We start from the raw sequence: 27,235 nt of genomic DNA on the forward strand, positions 1-27,235 counted from the left end.
TCATATTAGGGTAAGGTTACATAGGTACAGAACTAGTGGGCTGTTTTTACCTCCAGACATTACAGCTGCATTCACTGTTAACCCCCATTTTGCCAGACGGGGTGAAGGCACAGCCCACCCCAGCAGGCTCTTAGGAATTCTGACATGAAGGTTTAAAAATAGAGTTTCATCCCTGCTTCTGGCACTTGTAGCTGTAGTCCTGGTCCTGCCTCAGGTAGGAAAAACAAAGCTGAGATGATGTGGGGAAGAAAATAAAAAGTATATTGTCATACCAGCATCCTTACCCCTTAGGAAGAATTGTAGTCATACCAGCATCCATCTCTATCCCCTTTTCCCCAGATCCACCAGAAGAACAGAGGTATCTATCTAGTGGGGACTCTCCCTTAGGCCCCCTTATGTTGAATGTGAGCACACACTTGTGAATGCATGAAAGTCAGCCCTTTATGCTTTTATCTCACACGTTTTAGACAGCAGATGTTTCAACTGCCTGTTCTAATTCTCAATTAAACCATTACTGTGAGGGTGATAAGCAACATCATATATCCATTTGATGTGGTATCTTTTCACCCACTGTTGGACACTGTGTGCTGTGAAGCGTGTTGTGTCCCATAGCCTGAAGATGTGTAACTTGGCGGCCCACATTGGTAGAGTATCTTCTGTTCCAGTCCTCTAATAGTATTTTAAGCATCTACTGCCTCATATGCAAAGCCCAGTCTGAAGTGTCTATTCCTGGTAGGACCCATTTATAGCCCCCCCAGCCAGGGCTGCTGGCATTAATCCAGTGTAGTCTGCTTGCTGGCTATGTGTAGTAGGGCCTTCCCCCCTGGGGAGTCTTCCCCACAGCCATCTGCATCCTCTCTCTCTCCTGTTGGCAGACAAAACAGTTCTTGTTGGCAATTTGTGCCTCAGAGGGTATAAGAGGATTATGTCTAGATTCAGCCCATCTCTGCATTGCTGCAGTCCCCCAGGTGGCCACTTGAAGGGAGTGTACCAAAAGGTCCACTTGGTGGTTACATCACCTCCCAAACCTGAAAGTGGGTTCTTCTGATGGGCATTAACATGTCCTACTTTAAAGTGGCCCATAAATTCCCAGAGGGATTTCCATATGGCTGCACCGTATACAGGCATCCTTTTAATAGTCCAGTTTTCTGTTGCCCATGAGTCAGTAAAAACCCAAGCATATGGGCTTTACCATTGTTCAGTTCTTCCATTACTGCTAGGAAAACAGCGTGTAAGTCAGCCCACTGAGCCCATCTGTGTTTACCTTCTTTGATCAGAGTGGTGGCCATTCACCTTGGAACTGTCATACATAAACCAAGCAGCTCTTTGTTGGTCAGATGAGAGGTATTTATACTGTCCAAGTGACAACAGAATCTGGCACCTCCTCACTCAGTTCCAGAGTCAGTCCTCTGGGAAAAGAGGCTCCTCATTGTATCTCCTCCTTACCTTCTCCTCATAACAAGATCCTCTATAAACAATCTCCATTTAATTATGGAACTCTTCTGTGCACTGCCTTCCTCATTAGAGTGTTTTTCTGACATTACCCAAGACATCATGGGTATTTTGGGTTTCAAGATTATTTTGTCTTTCAGTCATAGGGGCAGTTTAGACTAACGTTCAATAGCAGGCTAGTAATTGCCTCTCAAATGGAAATGCTCCAGTTCGTCATCCCAGTAGTTGTCACTGGGAGGTGCTCACAGGCTTTTGCCGTAAGCCGCAGCCTGTGCTCTGTGTAGGGCTCCTGTACAGAGTTTGTCTGCCAGGCTCCAGCTTCTTGTCTATAACACTGTGTGGGCTCCGGCAGTCTTATTCCCATTTAGCATGATGTCTAATTAATATTGCTTGGATTGGAGAGCGATTGACATGCCATCTGTTTTACTTTAGGGGGAGGTGTTCCCCATTTAGACATAGTATCCATTCCCATAAACCATTCAGGTAAGCCTGTTTAAACATTCCAGTTTTCACCCAAACTTCCACCTTAATCAGTCAACCTTAACTTTTTTCATATTCTCTCAATCTAATTGTAGCCTGCGTTAAGACTTCACCAAAGGGTTTTGGTATCACAGTGCATGAGGTCCCATCCCAGTAAAGGACTCCTAGAAACTTCTCCACTCCTGACCGTTTTAGCCAGCAGGGGGTTTGAGCCAAGATTAATCTGCCTGACTGTTGCCCCAGGTGATGTCAGGTCTGGTTTCTCATTATAATCATTGCTTTCCCCATGTCTTACATTTCTCCAAACTAGGGTAAACAAACTCAACTTGCTTAGAGCCCTTTAATGTAGGGGGTCCAGCAGGGGTCCCTTTGATCCACCAGTCTCAGATAGTACTGTATTAAGACCTTTATTTCAACCCCATCAACATCAATGTCCATTTTATTCATCCCATTTCTTTTTTTTTTAATCTTTTTATTTTTAAGACTTTAAAATTTTTATTTATATATTTCTTCCTTCCTCCTTCCCTCCCATCCCTTCCTCTCTCCCTCCCTCCCTCCCTTCCTTCCTTCATTTTTGACCGTGTTGGGTCTTCGTTACTGCACGGGCTTTCTCTAGTTGCGGTGAGTGTGGGCTACTCTTTGTTGCGGTGCGCGGGCTTCTCATTGCAGTGGCTTCTCGTTGCGGAGCACGGGCTCTAGGCACGTGGGCTTCAGTAGTTGTGGCACGCAGGCTCAGTAGTTGTGGCTCACGGGCTCTAGAGCTCAGGCTCACTTAGTTGTGGCGCACAGGCTTAGTTGCTCCACAGCATGTGAGATCTTCCCGGACCAGGGCTTGAATCCGTGTCCCCTGCATTCGTCCCATTTCTTAATAACCATCCACAGATTTCCATCCTGCTGGGATGAGTCTCTTGACACCCTTCTTTCTTTTTCCTCTTTCCCACTTCTATCAACATTTGCTTTATTCACTCAGTTTCTTAATAATTGTTTAAAAATTTCCACCATGCTGGGACAAGTCCCTTGACTCTTTCCTCTGCCTCTCCACATTTTCTTTTAAATTAATATAATGTTTTTATTAGCATCTGCTAAGATTCATGAGGGGAAGCTGAGACAGGCTTCTCTGACTCTAAGGTTACATGGGTTGCTAATGCAGAAGGCGCCCACAGTATTTACCATGACCTGAGTAATGGACATTTTCAGTTGTGAATATACTAGTTATCATAACACCAATCCCACACGGTTTACATATGAATAATAAGGGGTGAATTCATCTGGGGTGTTCCACTTGACATTTTTAAGGGGAGTTAGGTAGTCCCCCTTCTTTGAATAAACACTTTACAGCAGTTTTTATCCAGTGCACCAGGCTGGCTGCTCCCTCGGGAGTAACCTGCTCTGTGTCTGTATCATGGATAGCCATCTGTAATTGTCCCGTAGTTAGCTCTGGGTCCTGCACCAACCCTTCCACTCTGCAGCATTTAAAAATGAATATACTGGCTTCCCTGGTGGCGCAGTGGTTAGGAGTCCGCCTGCTGATGCAGGGGACAAGGGTTCGTGCCCCGGTCCAGGAAGATCCCGCGTGCCGTGGAGTGGCTGGGCCCGTGAGCCATGGCCGATGAGCCTGTGCTTCACAACCGGAGAGGCCACAACAGTGAGAGGCCCGCGTACCGCCAAAAAAAAAAAAAAGAGCCCGCGTGCTGCAAACTACAGAGCCCACATGCTCTGGAACCCGTGTGCGACAACTACAGAGCCCACTCTCCCTGGAGCCTGCGCACCACAACTAGAGAAGAGAAAACCCGCACGCCACAACGAGAGAGAAGCCCATACGCCACAACGAAGAGCCCATGCGCCGCAACAAAAGATCCCACATGCCTCAAGGAAGATGCTGCGTGCCACAACTAAGACCCAGCGCAGCCAAAATTAAAATAAATAAAATAATAAATCTTAAAAAATAAAAATGAATATACTGCTCCTAAATTTCTCTTTGTCCTTTTTAGTAAAGCTTCTTCAGGAAGCTGGTGATGCCAACCTACAAAATGAGACAGCTCCTTCACACTGAGCCCCGTGGTCTCAGTAGTTTCTTGGTTTTGCCCTTCCCAACCCCACACATGAACTTTGGTGACCAGCAGTCTTGAGGTGCTCTTTGTTGTCCCTGAATAACTTTTCATTTTGGGGGGCAGCTTTGAAGCTAGTTGGCCCAGCATCAAAATCTGACCCAGCACTCTCTTTTAATTTCATTTTAGCTATTATAGCTAATAATAAAGGGATTGTTTATTTCACTTTTCTCTTATTGTTTTGCATTTCTTTATGCATCCATTGAAACAATTCCCCAGGAGTTAGGTCCATCAATAAATTCCATCGATAACTTTTACCTTCAGTCATTTATCTCAGCATAGCTGCTGCCCTACACCATGATTGATCATGTGGCCACCCAGGAATCAAAGGTTCCTCATATCCTGCCCTGTTCCTCATCCTTTCTCTTCCTAAACCACATGCTTCTGTGAGCCTGTGTCATTCTACTGAATTCCACATTTTATGACACTAAATGAGAGCTACGTTCCTCCCTGACACCCATCAGATCTGCTACCAGCAATTTAGTTCACTTCTGACAGGAAGAACCTGGAGTTAACATCAGATTCCACAGGTTTAAGGGTTTGATCCTGCAAGACTACCCTCACTTCAGGCACCAGCCACAAATCGGGTGCCCAGGCTACCCACATTTCTGCCCAGCCAACTACAAATTCAGGATTTCCCACGACCCCACTTTCGGGGGGGGCAGATTTTCCCACAAACCCACTAGAACGACTCACAGAACTCAGGAAAGCACTTTACTTACTGTCACCGTTTACTATAAAGGATACAACTCAGGAACACCCAAATGGAAGACATGTATAGCAGAAGGTATGGGGGGGAAGGACACAGAGCTTCTGTGCCCCTCAGGCACATCATCCTCCTGGCACCTCAGTGTGTTCACCAACCTGGAAGCGCCTCTGTTTCTTCTTGAATCAATTTTTGTTTATTTCTGTTTTCTCTAGGAATAATTTTCTTAGCTTTCAGTTTATTGACATAAAGTCTTAATATTTATCTTCTTAATATCTGCTGTGTCTGTTTTGTCCCCCTTTTCATCCCTAATACTATTTTATTTATGCCTTCTCTCTTTTTCTCTTGGTTGTTTTTCCATAAAGTGTGTCAATTATGTTACTCTTTTTTTTTTTAAACATCTTTATTGGAGTATAACTGCTTTACAATGTTGTGTTAGTTTCTGCTGTATAACAAAGCGAATCAGCTATACATATACATCTATCCCCATATCCCCTCCCTCTTGCGTCTCCTTCCCACCCTACCTATCCTACCCCTCTAGGTGGTCCATATATATGGGATCCGTATATATGGGTTAGCATACGGTATTTGTTTTTCTCTTTCTGATTCACTTCACTCTGTATGACAGACTCTAGGTCCATCCACCTCACTACAAATAACTCAATTTCGTTTCTTTTTATGACTGAGTAATATTCCATTGTATATATGTGCCACATCTTCTTTCTCTGTTCATCTGTCAGTGGACACTTAAGTTGCTTCCATGTCCTGGCTGTTGTAAATAGTGCTGCAGTGAACAATGTGGTATATGACTCTTTCTGAGTCATGGTTTTCTCAGGGTATATGCCCAGTAGTGGTATTGCTGGGTCATATGGTAGTTCTATTTTTAGTTTGTTAAGGAACCTCCATACTGTTCTCCATAGTGGCTGTATCAATTTACATTCCCACCAACAGTGCAAGAGGGTTCCCTTTTCTCCACATGCTCTCCAGCATTTACTGTTTGTAGAGTTTTTGATGATGGCCATTCTGACTGGTGTGAGATGATATACTGTGGTTTCGATTTGCATTTCTCTAATGATTAGTGATGTTGAGCATCCTTTCATGTGTTTGTTGGCAGTCTATATATCTTTTTTGGAGAAATGTCTATTTAGGTCTTCTGCCCAATTTTGGATTGGATTGTTTGTTTTTTTGATATTGAGCTGCATGAGTTACTTGTATATTTTGGAGATTAGTCCTTTGTCAGTTGCTTCATTTGCGAATTTTTTAATCCTTTCTGAGGGTTGTCTTTTCGTGTTGCTTATGGTTTTCTTTGCTGTACAAAAACGTTTAAGTTTCATTAGGTTCCATTTGTTTATTTTTATTTCCATTTCTCTAGGAGGTAGGTCAAAAAGGATCTTGCTGTGATTTATGTCATAGAGTGTTCTGCCTATGTTTTCCTCTAAGAGTTTTCCTCTTAGAGTTTCCTCTAAGTGTCTGGCCTTACATTTAGGTCTTTAATCCATTTTGAGTTTATTTTTGTGTATGGTATTAGAAACTGTTCTAATTTCATTCTTGTACATGTAGCTGTTCAGTTTTCCCAGCACCACTTATTGAAGAGGCTGTCTTTTCTCCATTGTATATTCTTGCCTCCTTTATCAGAGATAACGTGACCATAGGTGCGTGGGTTTAACTATGGGCTTTCTATCCTGTTCCATTGATCTATATTTCTGTTTTTGTTGCAGTACCATACTGTCTTGATTACTGTAGCTTTGTAGTATAGTCTGAAGTCAGGGAGCCAGATTCCTCCAGCGGCATTTTTATTTCTCAAGATTTTTTTGGCTATTCGGGGTCATTTGTGTTCCCAAACACACTGTGAAATTTTTTGTTATAGTTCTGTGAAAAATGTCTTTGGTAGATTGATAGGGATTGCATTGAATCTGTAGATTGCTTTGGGTAGTGTAGTCATTTTCACAATGTTGATTCTTCCAGTCCAAGAACATGGTATATTGCTCCATCTGTTTGTGTTGTCTTTAATTTCTCCATCAGTGTCTTATAGTTTTCTGCATACAGGTCTTTTGTCTCCTTAGGTAGGTTTTTTCCTAGGTATTTTATTCTTTTTGTTGCAATGGTAAACGCGAGTGTTTCCTTAATTTCTCTTAGAGATTTTTCATCATTAGTGTATAGGAATGCATGAGATTTCTGTGCATTAATTTTGTATCCTGCTACTTTGCCAAATTCATTGATTAGCTCTAGTAGTTTTCTGGTAGCATCTTTAGGATTCTCTATGTATAGTATCATGTCATCTGCAAACAGTGAGAGTTTTACTACTTCTTTTCTGATTTGGATTCCTTTTATTTCTTTTTCTTCTCTGATTGCCATGGCTAAAACTTTCAAAGCTCTGTTGAATAATAGTGATGAGAGTGGGCAACCTTGTCTTTTTCCTTATCTTAGAGACAATGGTTTCAGTTTTTCACCACTGAGAACAATGATGGCTGTGGGTTTGTCATATATGGCCTTTATTATGTTGAGGTAAGTTCCCTCTATGCCTACTTTCTGGAGAGTTTTTATCATAAATTGGTGTTGAATTTTGTCAAAAGCTTTTTCTGCATCTATTGAGATGATCATATGGTTTTTCTCCTTCAGTTTGTTAATATGGTGTATCACATTGATTGATTTGCGTATGGGAAGTATCCTTGCATTCCTGGGATAAACCCCACTTGATCATGGTGCATGATCCTTTTAATGTGCTGTTGGATTCTGTTTGCTAGTATTTTGTTGAGGATTTTTGCATCTATGTTCATCAGTGATATTGTCATGTAGTTTTCTTTTTTTGTGACATCTTTGTGTCATTTTGGTATCAGGGTGATGGTGACCTCATAGAATGAGTTTGGGAGTGTTCCTCCCTGTGCTATATTTTGGAAGGGTTTGAGAAGGATAGGTGTTAGCTCTTCTCTAAATGTTTGATAGAATTCACCTGTGAAGCCATCTGGTCCTGGGCTTTTGTTTGTTGGAAAATTTTTAATCACAGTTTCAATTTCATTGCTTATGATTGGTCTGTTCATATTTTCTATTTCTTCCTGGAAGAAGGAAGGTTGTGCTTTTCTAAGAATTCGTCCATTTCTTCCAGGTTGTCCATTTTATTGGCATAGAGTTGCTTGTAGTAATCTCTCATGATCCTTTGTATTTCTGCAGTGTCAGTTGTTACTTCTCCTTTTTCATTTCTAATTCTGTTGATTTAAGTCTTCTCCCTTTTTTTCTTGATGAGTCTGGCTAATAGTTTATCAATTTTGTTTATCTTCTCAAAGAGCCAGCTTTTGGTTTAAGTGACCTTTGCTATTGTTTCCTTCATTTCTTTTTCATTTATTTTGGACCTGTTCTTTATGATTTCTTTCCTTCTTCTAACGTTGGGGTTTTTTTGTTCTTCTTTCTCTGATTATTTTAGGTGTAAGGTTAGGTTGTTTATTTGAGATGTTTCTAGTTTCTTGAGATAGGATTGTATTGCTATAAACTTCCCTCTTAGAACTGCTTTTGCTGCATCCCATAGGTTTTGGGTCGTCACGTTTTCATTGTCATTTGTTTCTAGGTACTTTTTGATTTCCTCTTTGATTTCTTCAGTGATCTCTTGGTTTTTTAGTAGCGTATTGTTTAGCCTCCATGTGTTTGTATTTTTTAGTCTTTTTCCTGTAATTGATATCTAGTCTCATAGCATTTTGGTCAGAAGATACGTAATATGATTTCAATTTTCTTAAATTTACCGAGGCTTGATTTGTGACCCAAGATATGATCTATCCTGGAGAATGTTCCGTGAGCAGTTGAGAAGAAAGTGTATTCTTTTGTTTTTGAATGGAGTGTCCTATAAATATCATGTATGTCCATCTTGTTTAATGTGTCATTTAAAACTTGTGTTTCCTCATTTATTTTCATTTTGGATGATCTGTCCATTGGTGAAAGTGGGTGTTAAAGTCCCCTACTATGATTGTGTTACTGTCGGTTTCCCCTTTGATGGCTGTTAGCCTTTGCCTTATGTGTTGAGGTGCTCCTATGTTGGGGGCATAAATATTTACAATTGTTATATCTTCTTCTTGGATTGATCCCTTGATCATTAAGTGGTGTTCTTCTCTGTGTCTTGTAATAGTCTTTATTTTAAAGTCTAGTTTGGGACTTCCCTGGTAGCACAGTGGTTAAGAATCCGCCTGCCAGTGCAGGGGATACGGGTTCAAGCCCTGGTCCGGGAAGATCCCACATGCCGCAGAGCAACTAAGCCAGTGCGCCTACAACTCCTGAGCCGGTGATCTAGAGCCTGTGAGCCACAACTGCTGAGCCTGTGTGCCACAACTACTGAAGCCCACGCGCCTAGAGCCCATGCTCCACAACAGTAGAGGCCACCTCAAAGAGAAGCTCGTCTGCCTCAACAGTGAGAAGCCCCCACTCGCGGCAACTAAAGAAAGCCCATGTGCAGCAGCAACAAAGACCCAATGAAACCAAAAGTAAATAAGTTATAAATAAATTTTAAAAATAAGAAAATAAAAAATAAAGTCTATTTTGTCTGATATGAGAATTGCTACTCCAGCTTTCTTTTGATTTCCATTTGCATGGAATATCTTTTTCCATCCGCTCACTTTTAGTCTGTATGTGTCCCTAGGTCTGAAGTGGGTCTCTTGTAGAGAGCATATATATGGGTTTTGTTTTTGTATCCGTTCAGCCAGTCTTTGTCTTTTGGTTGGAGCATTTAATCCATTTACATTTAAGGTAATTGTCGATATGTATGTTCCTATTACCATTTTCTTAATTGTTTTGGGTTTGTTTTTGTAGGTCTTTTCCTTCTCTTGTGTTTCCTGCCTAGAGAAGTTCCTTTAGCATTTGTTGTAAAGCTGGTTTGGTGGTGCTGAATTCTCTTAACTCTTGCTTGTCTGTAAAGGTTTTAATTTTCCCTTGAATCTGAATGAGATCCTTGCTGGGTAGAGTAATCTTGGTTGTAGGTTTTTCCCTTTCATCACTTTAAATGTATCCTACCACTGCCTTCTGGCTTGCAGAGTTTCTGCTGAAAGATCAGCTGTTAATCTTATGAGGGTTCCCTTGTATGTTATTTGTTGCTTTTCCCTTGCTGCTTTTAATATTTTTTCTTTGTATTTAATTTTTGATAGTTTCATTAATATGTGTCTTGACGTGTTTCTCCTTGGATTTATCCTGTATGGGACTCTCTGCACTTCCTGGATTTGACTTACAATTTCCTTCCCATGTTAGGCAAGTTTTCAACTATATTCTCTTCAAATATTTTGTCACACCCTTTTTTTTTCTCTTCTTCTTCTAGGACCCCTATAATTCGAATGTTGGTGTGTTTAATGTTGTCCCAGAAGTCTCTGAGACTGTCCTCAAGCCTTTTCATTCCTTTTTCTTTATTCTGCTCTGTGACAGTTATTTCCACTATTTTATCTTCCAGGTCACTTATCTGTTCTTCTGCCTCAGTTATTCTGCTATTGATTCCTTCTAGAGAACTTTTAATTTCATTTATTGTGTTGTCATCATTGTTTGTTTGCTCTTTAGTTCTTCTAGGTCCTTGTTAAATGTTTCTTGTATTTTCTCCATTCTATTTCCAAGATTTTGGATCATCTTTACTATCATTACTCTGAATTCTTTTTCAGGTAGACTGCCTATTTCCTCTTCATTTGTTTGGTCTGGTGGGTTTTTACCTTTCTCCTTCATCTCTGCATATTTCTCTATCTTCTCATTTTGTTTAACTTACTGTGTTTGGGGTCTCCTTTTTGCAGGCTGTGTGTTCTTAGTTCCCATTGTTTTTCTTGTCTGCCCCCAGTGGGTGAGGTTGGTTCAGTGGCTTGTGTAGGCTTCCTGGTGGAGGAGACTGGTGCCTGTGTTCTGGTGGGTGGGACTGGATCTTATCTTTCTGATGGGCAGGGCTGCATCCAGTGGTATGTTTTGGGGTGTCTGTGAACTTAGTATGATTTTAGGCAGCCTCTCTGCTAATGGGTGGGGTTGTGTTCCTGTCTTGCTAGTTGTTTGGCATGGGGCGTCCAGCACTGGTCATTGGGTTGAGCTGGGTCTTAGTGTTGAGCCAGAGATCTCTGGGAGAGCTCTCGCCGATTGATAATACGTGGGGCCACGAGGTCTGTGGTGGTCCAATGTCCTGAACTTGGCTCTCCCACCTCGGAGGCTCATGTCCGACACCCAGCCGGAGCACCAAGACCCTGTCAGCACACGGCTCAGAAGAAAAGGAAGAAAAGAAAAAAGAAAAATTAAAAGAAGAAAAAATAATAAAATTTTAAAAATTTAAATAAAAGAAGAAGAGAGCGACCAAATCAATAAAGAAATCCACCAATGATAACAAGCACTAAAAACTAAACTAAGATAAACATAAAAATCAGAAACAAATCAGTCGCAGACAGCAAACCCCAAGTCTACAGTTGCTCCCAAAATCTACCGCCTCAATTTTGGGAACATTTGTTGTCTATTCAGGTATTCCACAGATACAGGGTTCTTCAAGTTGATTGTGGGGATTTCATCCGCTGCTTCTGAGGCTGCACGGAGAAATTTCCCTTTCTCTTCTTTATTTGCATGGCTCCTGAGGCTCAGCTTTGGTTTTGGCCCCGCCTCTGCATGTAGGTCACCCTCAGGCGTCTGTTCCCCACCCAGACTGGAGGGGGTTAAAGCAGCAGCTGATTAGGGCTCTCTTGCCATCTCAGGCCGGGGAGAGGGAGAGGTATGGTAGTCATAATTGGAATGCGGGGTGGCCTATGGTGGCAGAGGCTGGCATGACATTGCAACAGCCTGAGGCACTCTGTGTATTCTCCTGGGCAAGTTGTCCCTAAATCTCGGGACCCTGACAGTGGCGTGCTGCACAGGCTCCGGGGCGGGGGTTGGGAGGGGTTGTGGGTAGTGACCTGTCCTTGCACACAGGATTCTTGGTGGCAGCGGCAGCAGCATTAGCATTTCATGCCTGTCTTTGGGTCTGAACTGATAGCTGCAGCTTGCACCCTTCTCTGGAGCTTGCTTAGGCAGTTCTCTGCCTTCTATGGGCACACAGGGAAGGAATCCCCTTTCCTAGTACACCCCGAAACAATGGTCTCTTGCCTCTTCAGCAGGTCAAGACTTTTTCCCGGATTCCCTCCTGGCTAGCTGTGGTGCACTAGCCCCCTTCAGGCTGTGTTCATGCAGCCAACCCCAGTCCTCTCCCTGCGATCTGACCTCCAAAGCCCGAGCCTCAGCCCCCAACGCCCACCTATCCATGTTTAATCCATAGTTAACCCTTCCTTTGACATTTTAATTTCAGTGGTCCATTTTAATTTCAAGTGTCTCAGGCTGGTGAGTGCTGGTCGGCACCAATCCTCTGTGCGGCAATCTCTCTGCTTTGCCCTCTGCACCCTGTTGCTGCGCTCTCTTCTGTGGTTCCGAAGCTTCCCCCCAACTGCCCACCCCACCCCCATCTTGCGAAGGGGCTTCCTAGTGTGTGGAAACCTTTCCTCCTTCACAGCTCCCTCCCACTGGTGCAGGTTCCGTCCCTATTCTTTTGTCTCTGTTTTTTCTTTTGCCCTACCCAGGTATGTGGGGAGTTTCTTGCCTTTTGGGAGGTCTGAGGTCTTCCGCCAGCGTTCAGTAGGTGTTCTGTAGGAGTTGTTCCACGTGTAGATGTATTTCTGATGTATTTGTGGAGAGGAAGGTGATCTCCGCGTCTTACTCCTCCTCCATCTTGAAGGTCCCCCACTATGTTAGTCTTTTTAAAGAACTAACTTTTACCTTTGTTTGTACTCTCTTTTTTATCTTTGTTTTCTGTTTTATTAATTTCTGGTTTTGTTTTTTACTTCCTTTGGACCCATCCCACCCCCAGTATTAGCATCTTAAGTATTTGAGTGTTACGTTAGTTGCATCCCACAAGTCTTAGTATCTGGTATTTTCATTATTCAGTTCTAAGAATTTTTAAATTTTCATTTATTTTGACCATTTGCCTTTCTCCCTCTTTTTTTTTTCTTTTTTGCCTTCTTTTGAAATAACTGAAACGTTTTTTCTCATTGCAGTTTTTTTAATTTAATTATTGTAGGTGTTATATGCTCTGTTTCTCTTTATTAATGGCAAACCTTGAGATTTTAACATGAACACTCAGTGTTATGTTAATCAGAATCTTTAAAATACAGATACTCTAAAAATGCTTTGACTCCTATCACCCCCATCATGGCTTACTTGTTATAGTTGTTCAAAATTTTGATAATTCCTCAAATTACTTATATTTTGTGTACTTGATTTTGCTTAAAATTACTCATAATTGCCATTTTAAAAAGATTCACATTCGATTTTGTATCTTAGGTATTTCTTCTGGGATTAGTCTCCTTATTCCTAAAGTGTATCCTTACAAGTTCCTTAAATGAGGTGGCATTCTCTATTAGATTTCGTTCAGCTGACAGTGTTTTAAATTTGTCCTTGTTTTTGAAAAATGGTTTCATTAGATATTAAATTCTGTGTTGAAAATTTGTTTTTCCTCTCCCTCTTTGCACATTATATTCTACTGTCTTTTGGTTTCCATTGTAGCCATTGAGAAGTCATTTATCACAATCATTCTAATTGTCATTCCTTGGCCAGAAATCTATTTTCATTCTGGCTATATATATGATTTTCTGTTTGTCTTTGGTGTCCTGTATTTTGACCGTGATTTATCTAAATGAGGGTTTCTTTATTTGTCCTGCTTGTGATTCATTGTGTTTCCTGAATTCTAGGGTTAATATTTTTCACGTGTTGGAAAATTCTTAACCATCTTTCTAAATTTTACTTGCATCTGTCTTTTTTCTTTTTTATCCTCCTGAACTTTAATTAAACATGTTACTCTGTCTTGCTCAGTCTTCCATATCTCTCAACCTTTTTTTCTGTCTCTTTGTCTCTGTGCTGTATTCTGGTTGATTTATCTCCCACCTTATAAATTCTCTTTTTATCCATGTTTAATCCATAGTTAACCCTTCCTTTGACATTTTAATTTCAGTGGTCCTATAAATAGTCTTACTCCTAATTCTTCCTTTAATTTCCTTAAACATATTAAACATACACATTTTATATTCCTTCTCAGATAAATTCAGTATCTCATGAGTTGAGGATTGAGGGTTTATTCCTCCAGGAAGGGTTTGTATTTTCTTTCACCAGGCACCTGAATTCACTGGCAACACAGGTTTACTTTAAGTTAAAATTCTCACTCTTAGTCTTTCTTTGGGCCATACAGATAACATGAGAGCCCCCAAACATCCTTGAAAACTAGCCAGTAGGTAGGAATTCACAGGGAGGCTTTTTTCCCCCTTCCTCCCTGGGCCTCGGCCAGGGCCAGGACAGACTACTTTCCTTGGCAATACAGATTTTGGCTGTGTTTTTTCCTTTCTACAGGTTTTTGCCCTTTTAGGTCTAGCTTTTTGCAAGAGGATCTACCATCTTAATTCCAGCCCTTCTTGGACTTTGTCCCTCAACATGCACAGAAGTAAAACCGAAGCTCTAGACCACCTTAGATCAGTAAGCACTCCAAAGACAGCCAGACATTTGCGTTTTACCACACTGGACTCTTGCTCACATTTTGTTCTCAGCCTCCAATGACTTCCCTTATTTTTATTTTTTTTTAATTTATTTATTTTATTTATTTATTTTTAACTGCATTGGGTCTTCATTGCTGCGCACAGGCTTTCTGTAGTTGCGGCGAGCGGGGGCTACTCTTCGTTGCGGTGCATGGGCTTCTCATTGTGGTGGCTTCTCTTACTGTGGAGCATAGGCTCTAGGCATGCGGGATTCAGTAGTTGTGGCTCGCAGGCTCTAGAACGCAGGCTCAGTAGTTGTGGCGCACAGGCTTAGTTGCTACACGGCATGTGGGATCTTCCCAGACCAGGGCTCGAACCCGTGTCCCCTGCATTGGCAGGCAGATTCTTAACCGCTGTGCCACCAGGGAAGCCCCAACTTCCCTTATTTTTTTTGGCAAATTCATAGTCATGTATTGGGTGTTATATAGCTATTTTATTTACCATTTGTAGACTAGTTTTGGAGTCCTAGTCTACAACATTGCCGTAAATAGAAATGTTTAAAAAAGATCACTGAACTAAAATTAAAATGAACAGATTGATTGTGACAGTTATTACAGAATGTAACAACTGCTAGGCATATTAATGTAACTATTAGTAATGTAAAATAGGAAAATAATCCAGATCTTTTTTCTCTTTTACCAACAATTACCAATTATATTTAACCTACGTTAAATAATTTAAGTACATAGTATATGCATAAATACTTTATTTTTGTTTTAACCTTCATTGAAGCAATAAGATACTACTTTTCACATATCCTCATGAGTGTTAGAAAATTCTATTTTTATGAATGTATAGATATATATATTTATAGGAAGCGATATTTTATTTAAAATTATGAATTAAACAAGACCTTTTAATTTAGAAAACAATTCTCAATTAATATATAGTTCATTGCCTATTTTGCAAGCCTGTTTGACTTTGAAACATATGTATACTTTTTTAAAAAGTCATCTCATATCAAATAAATCCTTTTCAAGTCAGATTCAAATTGTTTATTCTCATAGATCCATTTTGGGGGTATTCTACTTCCCACAGATTATTTCCATATAGATTATATTCAGCAAGTTTTAAAAATTGTGATAAGAAAAAAACCCCATAAATTTACCATCTTAACTATTGCTTAGTGAAAAGTTCAGTAGCATTAAGTATATTCACATTGTTGTGCAACCAATCTCCAGAGCTTTTTTCATCTTGCAAAGCTGAAACTCTATACCCATTAAACAATAACTCTGCATTTTGCACTCCTCTTAGCCCCTTCCTGACAATCACCATTCTTCATTTGTTTGTATGAATTGACTACTTTAGATACCTCATGTAAGTGGAATTATACAATATTTGTCTTTCTTTGACTGGCTTATTTCACTTAACATAATGTCCTTAAGGTTCATCTATGTTGTAGCATATGTCAGGATTTCCTCCCTTTTTAAGGCTGAATAACTTTCCATTGTATGTATATACCACATTTTTTTTATCCATTCATCCATTGATGGATGCCTGGATAGTTTCCACCTTTTGGCTACTGCGAATAATGGTACTATAAACACAGATGTACAAATATATCTTCAGCACTCTGCTTTCAATTCTTTTGGGCATATACCCAGCAGTGGAGTTTCAGCAGGTTTTTAGTACTTAGCTGCTTCCTGCTGCTGCCAAACACACTTTGGTTTTCCGTGTTGATAATATAGATATACTTTTTTTTTTTTTTTTTTTTTTTTTTTTTTTTTTTTTTTGTTTGTTTTGGTTTTTTTTTTTTTTTTTTATTTATTTATTTATTTATGGCTGTGTTGGGTCTTCGTTTCTGTGTGAGGGCTTTCTCCAGTTGTGGCAAGCGGGGGCCACTCTTCATCGCGGTGCGCGGGCCTCTCACTATTGCGGCCTCTCTTGTTGCGGAGCACAGGCTCCAGACGCGCAGGCTCAGTAGCTGTGGCTCACGGGCCCAGTTGCTCCGCGGCATGTGGGATCTTCCCAGACCGGGCTCGAACCCGTGTCCCCTGCATTGGCAGGCAGATTCTCAACCACTGCGCCACCAGGGAAGCCCTAGATATACTTTTAATAGCTTCAGTATATTTCATTATATAACTGGCCATAAATCTAACCCTTTTGTTAGTCACTTAGGGTATTATAAATAGTTTATTGTTATAAATGACACTTTATACATAGCGTCCATGTACATATGTTTTTGTATATTTATGTGATAAATTACTAGAATTGCTGGGTCAGATGATCTGTATATTTTTTAAGCTTTTGATAGATATTTCCAAGTACAAAGCTCTAGCAATTTATGCTGCCTTTATAAGGCAATGTATGAGAATACCCTTTTCTCCACACCTTTGCTGTGATTTTCTTTTTAATCTTTGTCATTCTGATTAAAGCACAATGTAGCTCACTTTTCAGCCATCATCGAGGGTGATTTTTTTTTTATGTTCATTTGAATTTGTATTCTGCCTTTTGTGATACCTTTGTGAACTAGGAAGATAAGCTGAATTATGCATGGGTCCAAGCCCTCAAAGCCAGCCTGGCTCAGTTAGTAACCAGTCACTGCCTTGGGTTAGTAAATGTATAATCTTTCAGCTGCATCAGGATGTTCACCAGAGGTGTGCTGTACACCACCATCCTCACACCTCCACTGGCAGTGCTTCGCAGTATGTAAACCCCGATAACCATGGCCTTTTCATGGGGCGTTGCACCACCAGCCAGCGCTGGACCTGCTCTGTGTCAATCAGCCATCTCCTCAGCCTGCAACATGGGTCCTGTGCCCCCAACCTCAGCTCCAGCCCCAGGCCGCTGGACTGTCCCCACAGAGCTGACCTTATTCTCCACAGTGATGCTGGTGGACAGGGGCCGAGACCCGGGGATGAGACAGTGGAGGCCAGGCCATCTCAGAGTCTTTGCCTGTGCCACTGCTAGGCAAATTTTTGGCAGTATGTTTTATTGTATAACATAGGCAAGCATAATGTCCAATAGTTTTATTTCATTTTACATGTCCTAGATGTTACCATATTAATTTCTTAGTACACATTCATTGATCACTCACTATGTAGTAGGTCCCGTACCAAGTGCTAGAAATTCTGAGATTAAAAATATAGTCATTGCTCTCCAGCAGGTGAAGGTTAGCAGGGAAGAGTGGAGAGATATATGAACAGATAATTATAATTGAATTTTAATAGTTTTAGTGAGAGGAATAATTAGTGTGATGGAAATAGAGGTGGGGTACTGTGGAAGCATGTGGAAGGGACTCTCGTGACGATAAGAAGTATTCAGGGAATGCTTTCCAAAGGAACCATTACCTAAGGAAAAAGTGGAACTTAGCCAGGTACTGCAAGGGGAAGAGACATTCTGGGCAGAGGGAAGGGGTGTACAGAGGCACAGGGGCCTGTGAAAATATTTCATGTTCAGTAAATGAATTTTAAGCCGATAATTTGACTGTATATGTGGTGGTAAGAAATGAGGCAGGAAAGGGCTAAGTTATGAAGAGCCTCATACGCCATGCTGAGGCATGTCTTAAATGTGGAAACTTATTACACATTTCTCACTTTGAGTATCAAAGAAAAAATAATTTTCCAAATTATTTAAATTTTTAAAAACATGCTTAAAGAAGAAAACTACCTTTTATTTCTTGATTCAGTTAAAAAGAATTGCCTTGTTGCTGATAAATAACTGCATTATTAAAATGTGTATGGCATTTAAACCAATCTTGAGAAAGCAGAACTGGAAAAAAGAATAGACATAGAACACCCACAAGTTGGTGGAATTGTGGTGAAGGAAAAATAAACCATGTGTATCAGTCTTTCATGTCTATTAGAAGAGGGGAAAACATATAATTTATTTTCACTTCCCAAGTGAAAGTTTACCATAATCAAAGCAAGAAAATAGCCCAAGATGCTGGTTTCCATTCCTTAAAGAATCTGTGTTTCCTTTGAGATTGAATATTTTCCATCAACAGCAAATAAAGTAGCCAAGCTGCTAGGGATTTGATATGACGGCTTAAAACGCTCTGCCTTTTAGGATAGGTCCAATCACGAGACAGATTAAACCACACAGTAATTTAAATAGAGGAATGTAATAAGAAGAATTGTTAAACTATAATAGGAAACTATAAAGACATGAAGAAAACTCTAAAGGGTACCCTAGGAAGGACAAACTTGGAAGGGGACCCACTTCCCAAGGCTGAGGTTCATATCTCACTGAAGAAAGTGTGGTGGCAGCTCATTGGATGGTGGAGGTCAGTGGGTTGCCTGGGCCAGAGCTGATCCTCAGTCACCAGGCAAGCAGAAGACAAGACAAACCTCCCAGGTCCAAGTGAGCTGTGGCTGGTGAGCAGGCACACATAAGTTGTCAGGGCGCCAGGTGGCTGTGTGAGATATGAGTGTGCCGTATCCGCATTAGGAGGGCCCAGTCACTGAGGCTGCCCACTCTGGGCTTGTGGCCGGGGAAGTGGGACACCAGATGTCCTCACATATCCACACCAGTGATCAGCCATGCAGAAGGAGCAAGAACACACAAAACACTGCACCTTGCCCACTACACTCCAAAACCAGGGAGGAGAAGCGCTTCCTCCTGCAGTGTCTCTCCGCTGTCCTCTCTGGCAAAGTTTTCCAGTGTGTTCACTATAAAAGAGAACATGCTTACGGTCCAGTCCATTTTCATAGACCACCTATGGAGTGATTTGGAGCTCAGTAAATAGATCAATAGATAACTGGCACAGAATCTGACTGTTTAAAACCCTGAACCTTTCACCTGTGTCTGGCTTTTAATTGAGAAAGAAATTTAAAAGCCCCTGACACCCAGGAACTGATCTAGCTCTCAGCTCAGCCTCCCTGTCACTGTAGACTGATCGGATGCTCATAGCTGAGCCATGTTGCTCTGTAGAGCATAAACGGTCTCACGGGACCATCCACTCCAAGCAAGGTCACTGTGCAACCCACAAAATACCAAACACCCTCTTCCCTCAAGCTGCCTGGTATTTGGGGGTTTTTTTTGTGGTACGCGGGCCTCTCACTGTTGTGGCCTCCGCCGCTGCGGAGCACAGGCTCTGGACGCGCAGGCTCAGCGGCCATGGCTCACGGGCCCAGCCGCTCCGCGGCACGTGGGATCTTCCCAGACCAGGGCACGGACCTGTGTCCCCTGCATCGGCAGGCGGACTCCCAACCACTGCGCCACCAGGGAAGCCCTGCTATTTGTTTTTTAGAAGTATTCCTGTAAACAGGTTTTCACCTAAAATTTTATAATGAATCAAATAAGGAAAATTTTAAATACATGTAGGCTATGGATAGCTGATGATTCATGACTAAAATCCCATTGTAAACTATTAAAGATAGTCATTTACAGATTATAAAACAACACAAGAAAAAATTTTAATGGAAAACATCCTGCTTTTGCGTGGTTGGGTGTTCTTTGAGTTTGATATGAACCAAGTAGCATTGGATCATTTCCCTTAACCTTTTTAAAAAGACTTCCCCAGAGTCTTACTCCCCCAGATTTTACTGTATTTGTGCACAATAAATTCTGTGAGAGAATTATTACAATTCCACAGTATCCATTCTGAAAACCAAACTTTTTTTGGAAACTCATTTATCGGCAAAATCAGATCTGAACCAAAGTGACCCTATTTAAGTTCTTTGAGTATACTGGGACACTCATATAGTTTGTTTCAGAAACATTAATGTTTTTGATTATAGGATGCTGCCCTGGATATTTCAAGTATGTGTGGTATGCACAATATTACCTTTCTAAATTAAAAAAGAGAAAATCTGAATTCTGAAACACATCTACCTCTGAAGGTTTAAATAGGGATATAGACATATGTATGTATAGCATCCATGGCAGAGTGGTTTTAGAGGGCACTTTATTTGTAGCTATGTGAGTTGATGAATGTTAACTAAACTTATTGTGGTAATTTATTTTGCTGTTTATATATATATCAAATCATCATGTTGTACACCAAATGTTATATGTCAATTATATTTCAATAAAACTGGGGGTGGGGTGAGAAGGCACTTTAATACTGTGGACAGTTTTTAGTTTTGATAAATTAGTTCATGTAAACAAAACACAACAAAAAAACCAACCTCTAATTTTCTGGTAGCTTTCACTTTGTCCCTAGATTTGAGTTGGAGGTTAATGTAGGAAGTGTGACTATGAATGCATATATCTGTTGACTTCTTGTACCCACAAAATGAAGGCTAAAATAAATATAATAAGGATAACTATAGGCTATAGCCATGATCATTTATACAAGAAAAACAGAGCCTCTGAATTGAGGATTGCGTAGATATACATGCATATAAAAAGTGATCAGTAGCAATATTCTTACACATTTTCAGTGGGAGAAGTGCCAAGAGCAATTTTATTAGTTCTTATTTGCTGTGCATTTTGAGGGAATGTCAATACACATACCAGTGTTTTCAGAAGCAAAAAGCTTAATGATGTTTCCCACCTACTCATACCCCCTTAAAACCATTCAGTGAAACCATTTAACTCTTTAATTATGGTGGAATAGAGCTGACCTCTTTTCTGCATGGTCATGAAGAAACATTTTACTTATTTATTAGCACACGAATTTTTTCTGGAAATTCATATCTTCAAGCTTAATGCAGTGATTATGTTTTGACTTGTAATCTTCCCCTCCATTTTTGTTGTTGCTGTTCTGTACAGATTATCAACGCCTGATGACTGTGGCGGAAGGCATCACCACACTTCTGTTCCCATTTCAGTGGCAGCATGTTTATGTGCCCATCCTCCCTGCTTCTCTGCTACATTTTCTTGATGCTCCTGTCCCTTATCTGATGGGCCTTCAGTCAAAAGAAGGAACTGACCGTTCTAAGCTAGAACTTCCTCAAGAGGTAAAAACTTACAGTGAACGATGAAGCACTTGCTGTTTGTTGATTTAGGTCAAGCCCACTTTTGTTAGATAGCACTGTCTTTGTCTGAACTGAGTCTCTGGCTATTCTGCATCTTCCAAGTAGGTCTAGGGCAGAGGCTCAGCCATAGAATGCAGATCCTGATTCCTGATGATTATTATATGACATAGTCATTAATTAAACATGGATCAAAACAGGACAGTGGCAAATTTTCACAGCTGTAAATTTGTGAAGATGGAGCAGTAGTAGTATTATCTAGGAGCTTTATTATTTTAATAACATTTTATTTCTTTTTCCCTATTCCTGTTATAAATTTTGTTTTTAAGTGGTACAGCCCAGTTTTAACATCCTTTAAATTATTGTATTAATTGAGGTGAATTTGATTCTTGACCTCTACCACATGAAAAGTAACATCTTTCAGCAAGCTAGGGATCATGGAAATATTAAATACTTTAGTAGTCTGTTTTCAGACGTAAGGCCAGTTTTCAGCTTTTTCTAAATGTTAGCTTAGCTGTCTGGTTGAGATAAAAATTCTAACCCTTAGCTTTTAGTCTACCTTAAGATTACTGTGCTTTCTGTGTGCTATATTTTCAAATGTTGTTTCAGAAGAAAATAAACAGGAATTCTTGAAAGCATTTTGAATCTAATTTTTAGCTGTTGTTAATGGTACTCAGAATTGAAATGTAAAGACTTTGAATTGAAATATTGATGAGAGTGCCATGGCCTATTAAAAAACATAAAATGGTTAATTACATTATATTATTCGCTATTTAATTAGCACCTTTCTTAATAAAATCTTTCATGCTGTGCTTCACTCTTTTTTGTTATTACCCATTTTAATAAATGAATTTAAAATAACATACTAAGCCACAGACGTTATACCCAGTAATGATTCCTGTAATCATCCGCTGCTTACTTTATTCTAATGAATGTTTCCCTACCAAAATTAACATTTTTGTTCAGGGGAAAATAGCTTGATTCAGATCATATAAAATACACATGCAAACTGTTCTGCTCTTTTTTGAGCTTGTGCACATTCTCTGCTTCTCCCTCTCTCTTATACCTCTTTTTTCTAATACCTGAACTCTCATTTTCTCTTTTATTAAATTAATCTAAGTATCTTGTTGATTCAAAGAAGTAAGTCCTTTAAATTTTTAAGGAAAAAGAAATAGACTAGCCAAATGCATTTTGTTTTCTTTCTTTTTTTTTTTGCGGTACGCGGGCCTCTCACTGCTGTGGCCTCTCCCACTCGGAGCACAGGCTCCGGACGCGCAGGCTCAGCGGCCATGGCCCATGGGCCCAGCCACTCCGTGGCACGTGGGATCCTCCCGGACCGGGGCACGAACCCGCGTCCCCTGCATCGGCAGGCAGACTCTCAACCACTGCGCCACCAGGGAAGCCCATGCATTTTGTTTTAAGGACTTAAACAGTGACATGTTTTAGCTTCTTGTTGAGTATTTGGTCTCTTTGCATGTTAATTAAATGGTATATTTTTAGACATAAATATTATCTTTCCATTTTTGCATGAGTAATAATTGTTGAGAAATTTTAAATGCCACCTTGATGTATTTGTCAGGAAATCTTTCTGTCTCTATGCCTGTGTGTATACTCTGACTCTAAAAATAAACAAACTTAAAAATTCTGAAAGCTGTTACAATAATGTCTGTGATTTTCTAATTTTTCATTCACTAAACCAACACTATTTAATAAATATACATACTCATGTATTCATAGAGTAGAATAATAAGAAATAACCTGAATCAGCTGTGAAAATAACACTGCTTCTGTATAGAAAGTATTCATTAATGCATTACTGTTTTATAAGAAAAGGCTAATAGCATATCACTTTGCTCTGGTTTCATTTTACAATGAGATGAAAGAATCTACTCCACAGAATTTGGAGGAGGAAGTGGGTATAAAAATAGTCTTTTTAAAAAAGTGACTGGTAATACCCTCCCTTGCCTTGAAAACTGTAAAATATACTAATAGCTAAAAATAGTGAGAGGGCTTCTTAGAATAGTTGTGAAAATAAGTTTACAAAATGATTATTTTAAGAAGACATGATTTTAGTTGTTAACTAACTAATGTAACTACATAGACTTATAATTAACTACCCACTCGCTTGCCTCATGATTCCAAAATGACAGGCACAGGTAGCGATTTGTTATATTGTTTTGGTCGGGGGAGCGGGGGAGAGTGATGGTGGAAGTATGTGGCACTGGGGATTAGTTGCATAGACTGTACCTCATTTTCTACCATTCTTGCTCATCTTTACAGTGAACGGTAGACAAAAAAATCTAGGGAAAAACTGAAGCAGCATTACTTTGCTACTTTCTTTTTGTCATATCTTGCCCTAAAATTTTATGAAAATGTTAAATGTGCCCCTCTGGCTTACCCTTATACCAGCTTAACTTCAGCTATTGAGAAACCAGGACTCTTACCAAACATGAAGAGGGCTGTCCTGGACTCACATCCCTGGATACTTCTTCCTCTTGCCTATATTTTTAAGGTTCCACAAAATGACAATGTCCTTAAGCCTTATTCATTCATTCATCAAACAGTTGTATCATACACTACTAGTGTACAATATACTGGGAGACATCTAGAGAAAAATGTCACCTTTAAGAGGTGATTTCTGATTTCCAAAGTAAGACATTTACAAATATCAATAACACAGGCTAAAAAAAAACGAATAAGAGGAATGAAAGAACTAAGAATATATACAGAGGAAACCAAGATGCCTTTAGGATAGGAACATGGGAAGCCTTCATGGCAGAAGAGATCATTAAGCTTCAAGTCTTTGTTGCCTACTTTTGAGGGAATGTTTGTTGTTTTTAATTGGAAGTAATTACATATGAAGGCTTCTGGGCAGTGTTAATCAGTAAAAATAGAGAAATATTTAGTTCTAGGGACTTCCCTGTTGGTCCAGTGGTTAAGACTCCGTGCTCCCAATGCAGGGAGCCTGGGTTCAATCCCTGGTGGGGGAACTAGATCCCACATGCATGCCACAACTAAAAGCGCCTGCATGTCACAACGAAATTCCCGCACGAGGCAACGAGGATTCCGCGGGCCGCAACTAAGACCCGGTGCAGCCAAATAAATAATTAAATATTTTTTAAAAAAGAAATAGTTCTAAAACATCATAAGATTGAGATGTTGAGTATATTTGTTATTCTTGAGTTCTTAAATTTTTTTTTTAATTTAATGGTATTAAAAGTGAGAAACTGACTTAGAATACTCTATTGTATGGAGTTCTTATCTGTTTTAGAAAAAGGGCTTTTTGGGGCTTCCCTGGTGGCACAGTGGTTGAGAGTCCGCCTGCCGATGCAGGGGACACAGGTTCGTGCCCCGGTCCGGGAAGATCCCACATGCCGCGGAGCGGCTGGGCCCGTGAGCCATGGCCACTGAGCCTGCGCGTCCGGAGCCTGTGCCCCGCAATGGGAGAGGCCACAACAGTGAGAGGCCCGCGTACCGAAAAAAAAAAGGGCTTTTTGGTTTTTCTTCAATAAATTTTTATAACACAAGTTTACATTCCCTATTTCTACTTTGTAATAATCAAAGCCCCAATTCAGGCTCCTGTAAGTCAGCATAGGAGGGTGAGAGAGACTCGCGGGAACATGAAGACAGGCCCGTAGCTGTGGTGCTGGAACATCCACCTTGCCGCACATTTTTGGCTCAGCAGTGATTACATGAGCATAACAAGCTTTAAAATTTCCCCAAATGTATCATTTTTCTCTTTTCACAGGGGAAGGAGAGGTATAGAAAAGGATAGCAGGAAGGCATTAATGAAGGATACAGTACAAAATGTAAGTGGTGAGAGGTTGCTGGTTAACACTTAGATTAGCAAGTTAGTGAATTTTTTCTTCTGTTTTTAAAGACATTGAATCATCCATTTGAATTATGGTGACCTAGTTTCTCCCTTTAAGCCTTACAGTATATCCTACTTTCTAGAGACTGTAGAAACATATATAAAGATGTGGATTTAAATAAAGCTGTAATAGCACTACTGTCTTCAGTAAGATGTGACTTCAGCTTTTACTTTATTTAGAGAAAACTATTGACATTGGAGATGAGGCATAATGTAGAAGAAAAAAAATCCCTTAAGCTACCAGGCTGTTTGAGGGTGCGTACCTGGAACAGGTGTCAGGAAGTCACCTACCTTCTTGGGCCTCAGTTTCTTCATCTGCAGAATTAAAGGGTTGGATTCAAAGGTTATTTTAGGCTTGAAGAATCACTGTTGATTCGTTTTTGGATGGTGGAAAAATCTTGAGTTTTTATCAATCTTAATTTGGAATTTTGCTATACTTCTTGCTTATCAGTATCTAATATGAAGAACAAGGATCAAACAGAAATAACAGGGACTTCCCTGGTGGCGCAGTGGTTAGGAATCTGCCTGCCATTGCAGGGGACACAGGTTCAAGCCCTAGTCCAGGAAGATCCCACATGCCGCAGGGCAACTAAGCCCCCGTATGCCACAACTACAGAACCCATGCACCACAACTACTGAGCCTGTGCTCTAGAGCCTGTAAGCCACAACTACTGAAGCCCGCACGCCTAGAGCCCGTGCTCCACAACAAGAGAAGCCACCACAGTGAGAAGCCCGCACACTGCAATGAAGAGTAGCCCCCCCACTCACCGCAACTAGAGAAAGCCTGGGCGCCGCAATGAAGACCCAATGCGGCCAAAAACTAATTAATTATTTTTTTTTAATTTGACATTCAAAAAAAAAAAAAGGAGAGAATAACAGAAGCCTAATTGTTTGCTCTCCTCTTTTCATCTTACCTTGGCATTCAGGATCAGAAGACAGTATGAATTCTCTCCTTGCTGACCTGGGGGCATTGTTGAGGGGCGGGGAGATGGGGAAGCATGAGGTGAGGCTTCCTATTGTGTTTATTGACTTCACCCCATGCCTTGTGTCCAGCTACTAATCCAGTCAGGATCAGTTTTATGTGATGGACTACCTTGCCCCCCTCCTCCTCCCCAGTTTAGGAGCTTAGTTTTCCTTTACTCTGACAACCTTGTTCTGATCAAGAGGGTATGGACAGTAAAGGTAAAATACTGTTTTTGTATATACTGTCATCAAGTACCTGAGGGACAATGCAAATTTTAGGCAGGTACTTAGCCCCTTGAATTTTCTATATCTGAAAGATATTTAAAAGTCTTTTAATTCAAAATCCAAAGTGTAAGCAAACTCAAAAAACATTTCCTCTTATTTCTGTCTCCTCTTTTCCTCAACTCAAAAATGTTCAAGTCAAGTCTGAGTTACCCAAGAGTTGGTCACTTACCTTTCTCTAGGCACTTGCCTCCACTGCTCTCTGCCTCCTGCTCTTCGTCCAGTGGCTTCTGAAATGGTTTTGCCATGTAAGAGGTTGAAGCTAATTTAGATAAAGTGAAAATTTGTGGGTTTTCTGTGGACTGGATTGCTCTTTGCCAGTTTCATTCCATTTTGGGGTACTACAGCTGCTAAATTTTAGCAGTTATTGCTAATTCTACATTATAAATGGTGTTAGAGCAGTGGAATGGCATAGAAAGTTCAAGCTCAGTAAGCATTTTATTTTCCCCAGTGCCTAATTTGTAAGGTACTATGAGTCTGTGTGCTTTTACCTGTCTAAGGAAAGTCTGTTCGATGCCATGCATTACAGTTATATCCAGATTATAATAAACTGATGAGACCCAGGGGAAATGATTCATATGTATTAAATATATACTTATATATTCCCTCACATAGGGAAAAATGCTGGCAACAGAGATTTATTTTTAAAGAATAAAATATTCTTAACTCTGAGAAGGTTAACATAAAAGGCAGTGCAACCTTTTCTTTATAATAGTTGATTTTGTTTATAATAGTTGGCAAGAATATTTTAGAACATAAAATTACTATAAAACCTTTGTATTTTTTAATTGATACTTTATCATTTTATTAAGTAAAAGTTTTTTAAATTAATCTTTTAATTGAAGTATAGTCGACTTACAATGTTGTGTTAGTTTCTGCTGTACAGCAAAGTGAATCAGCCATACATATACATATATCCAGTCTCCTCTAGATTCCATTTCCATATAGGTCATTACAGAGCACCAAATAGAGTTCCCTGTGCT

General features: G+C 40.2%; 1 protein-coding gene across 2 annotated transcripts in view; it reads left to right on the forward strand.

The window, feature by feature from the left end:
• Positions 1–27,235, forward strand: part of DENND5B (DENN domain containing 5B) — a 207,139-nt gene that overhangs the window by 111,533 nt on the left and 68,371 nt on the right. For both annotated transcript variants that reach the window (XM_024747115.1, XM_024747113.1), the window contains one exon: positions 20,934–21,121. In XM_024747115.1, coding sequence (XP_024602883.1) covers positions 20,934–21,121 — 188 coding nt within the window. The remainder of the gene's footprint in view (positions 1–20,933; positions 21,122–27,235) is intronic.

This window comes from Neophocaena asiaeorientalis, unplaced genomic scaffold (genome assembly GCF_003031525.2).
Source record: "Neophocaena asiaeorientalis asiaeorientalis breed wild unplaced genomic scaffold, Neophocaena_asiaeorientalis_V1.1 scaffold487, whole genome shotgun sequence".
Classification (NCBI taxonomy): Eukaryota; Metazoa; Chordata; class Mammalia; order Artiodactyla; family Phocoenidae; genus Neophocaena; species Neophocaena asiaeorientalis.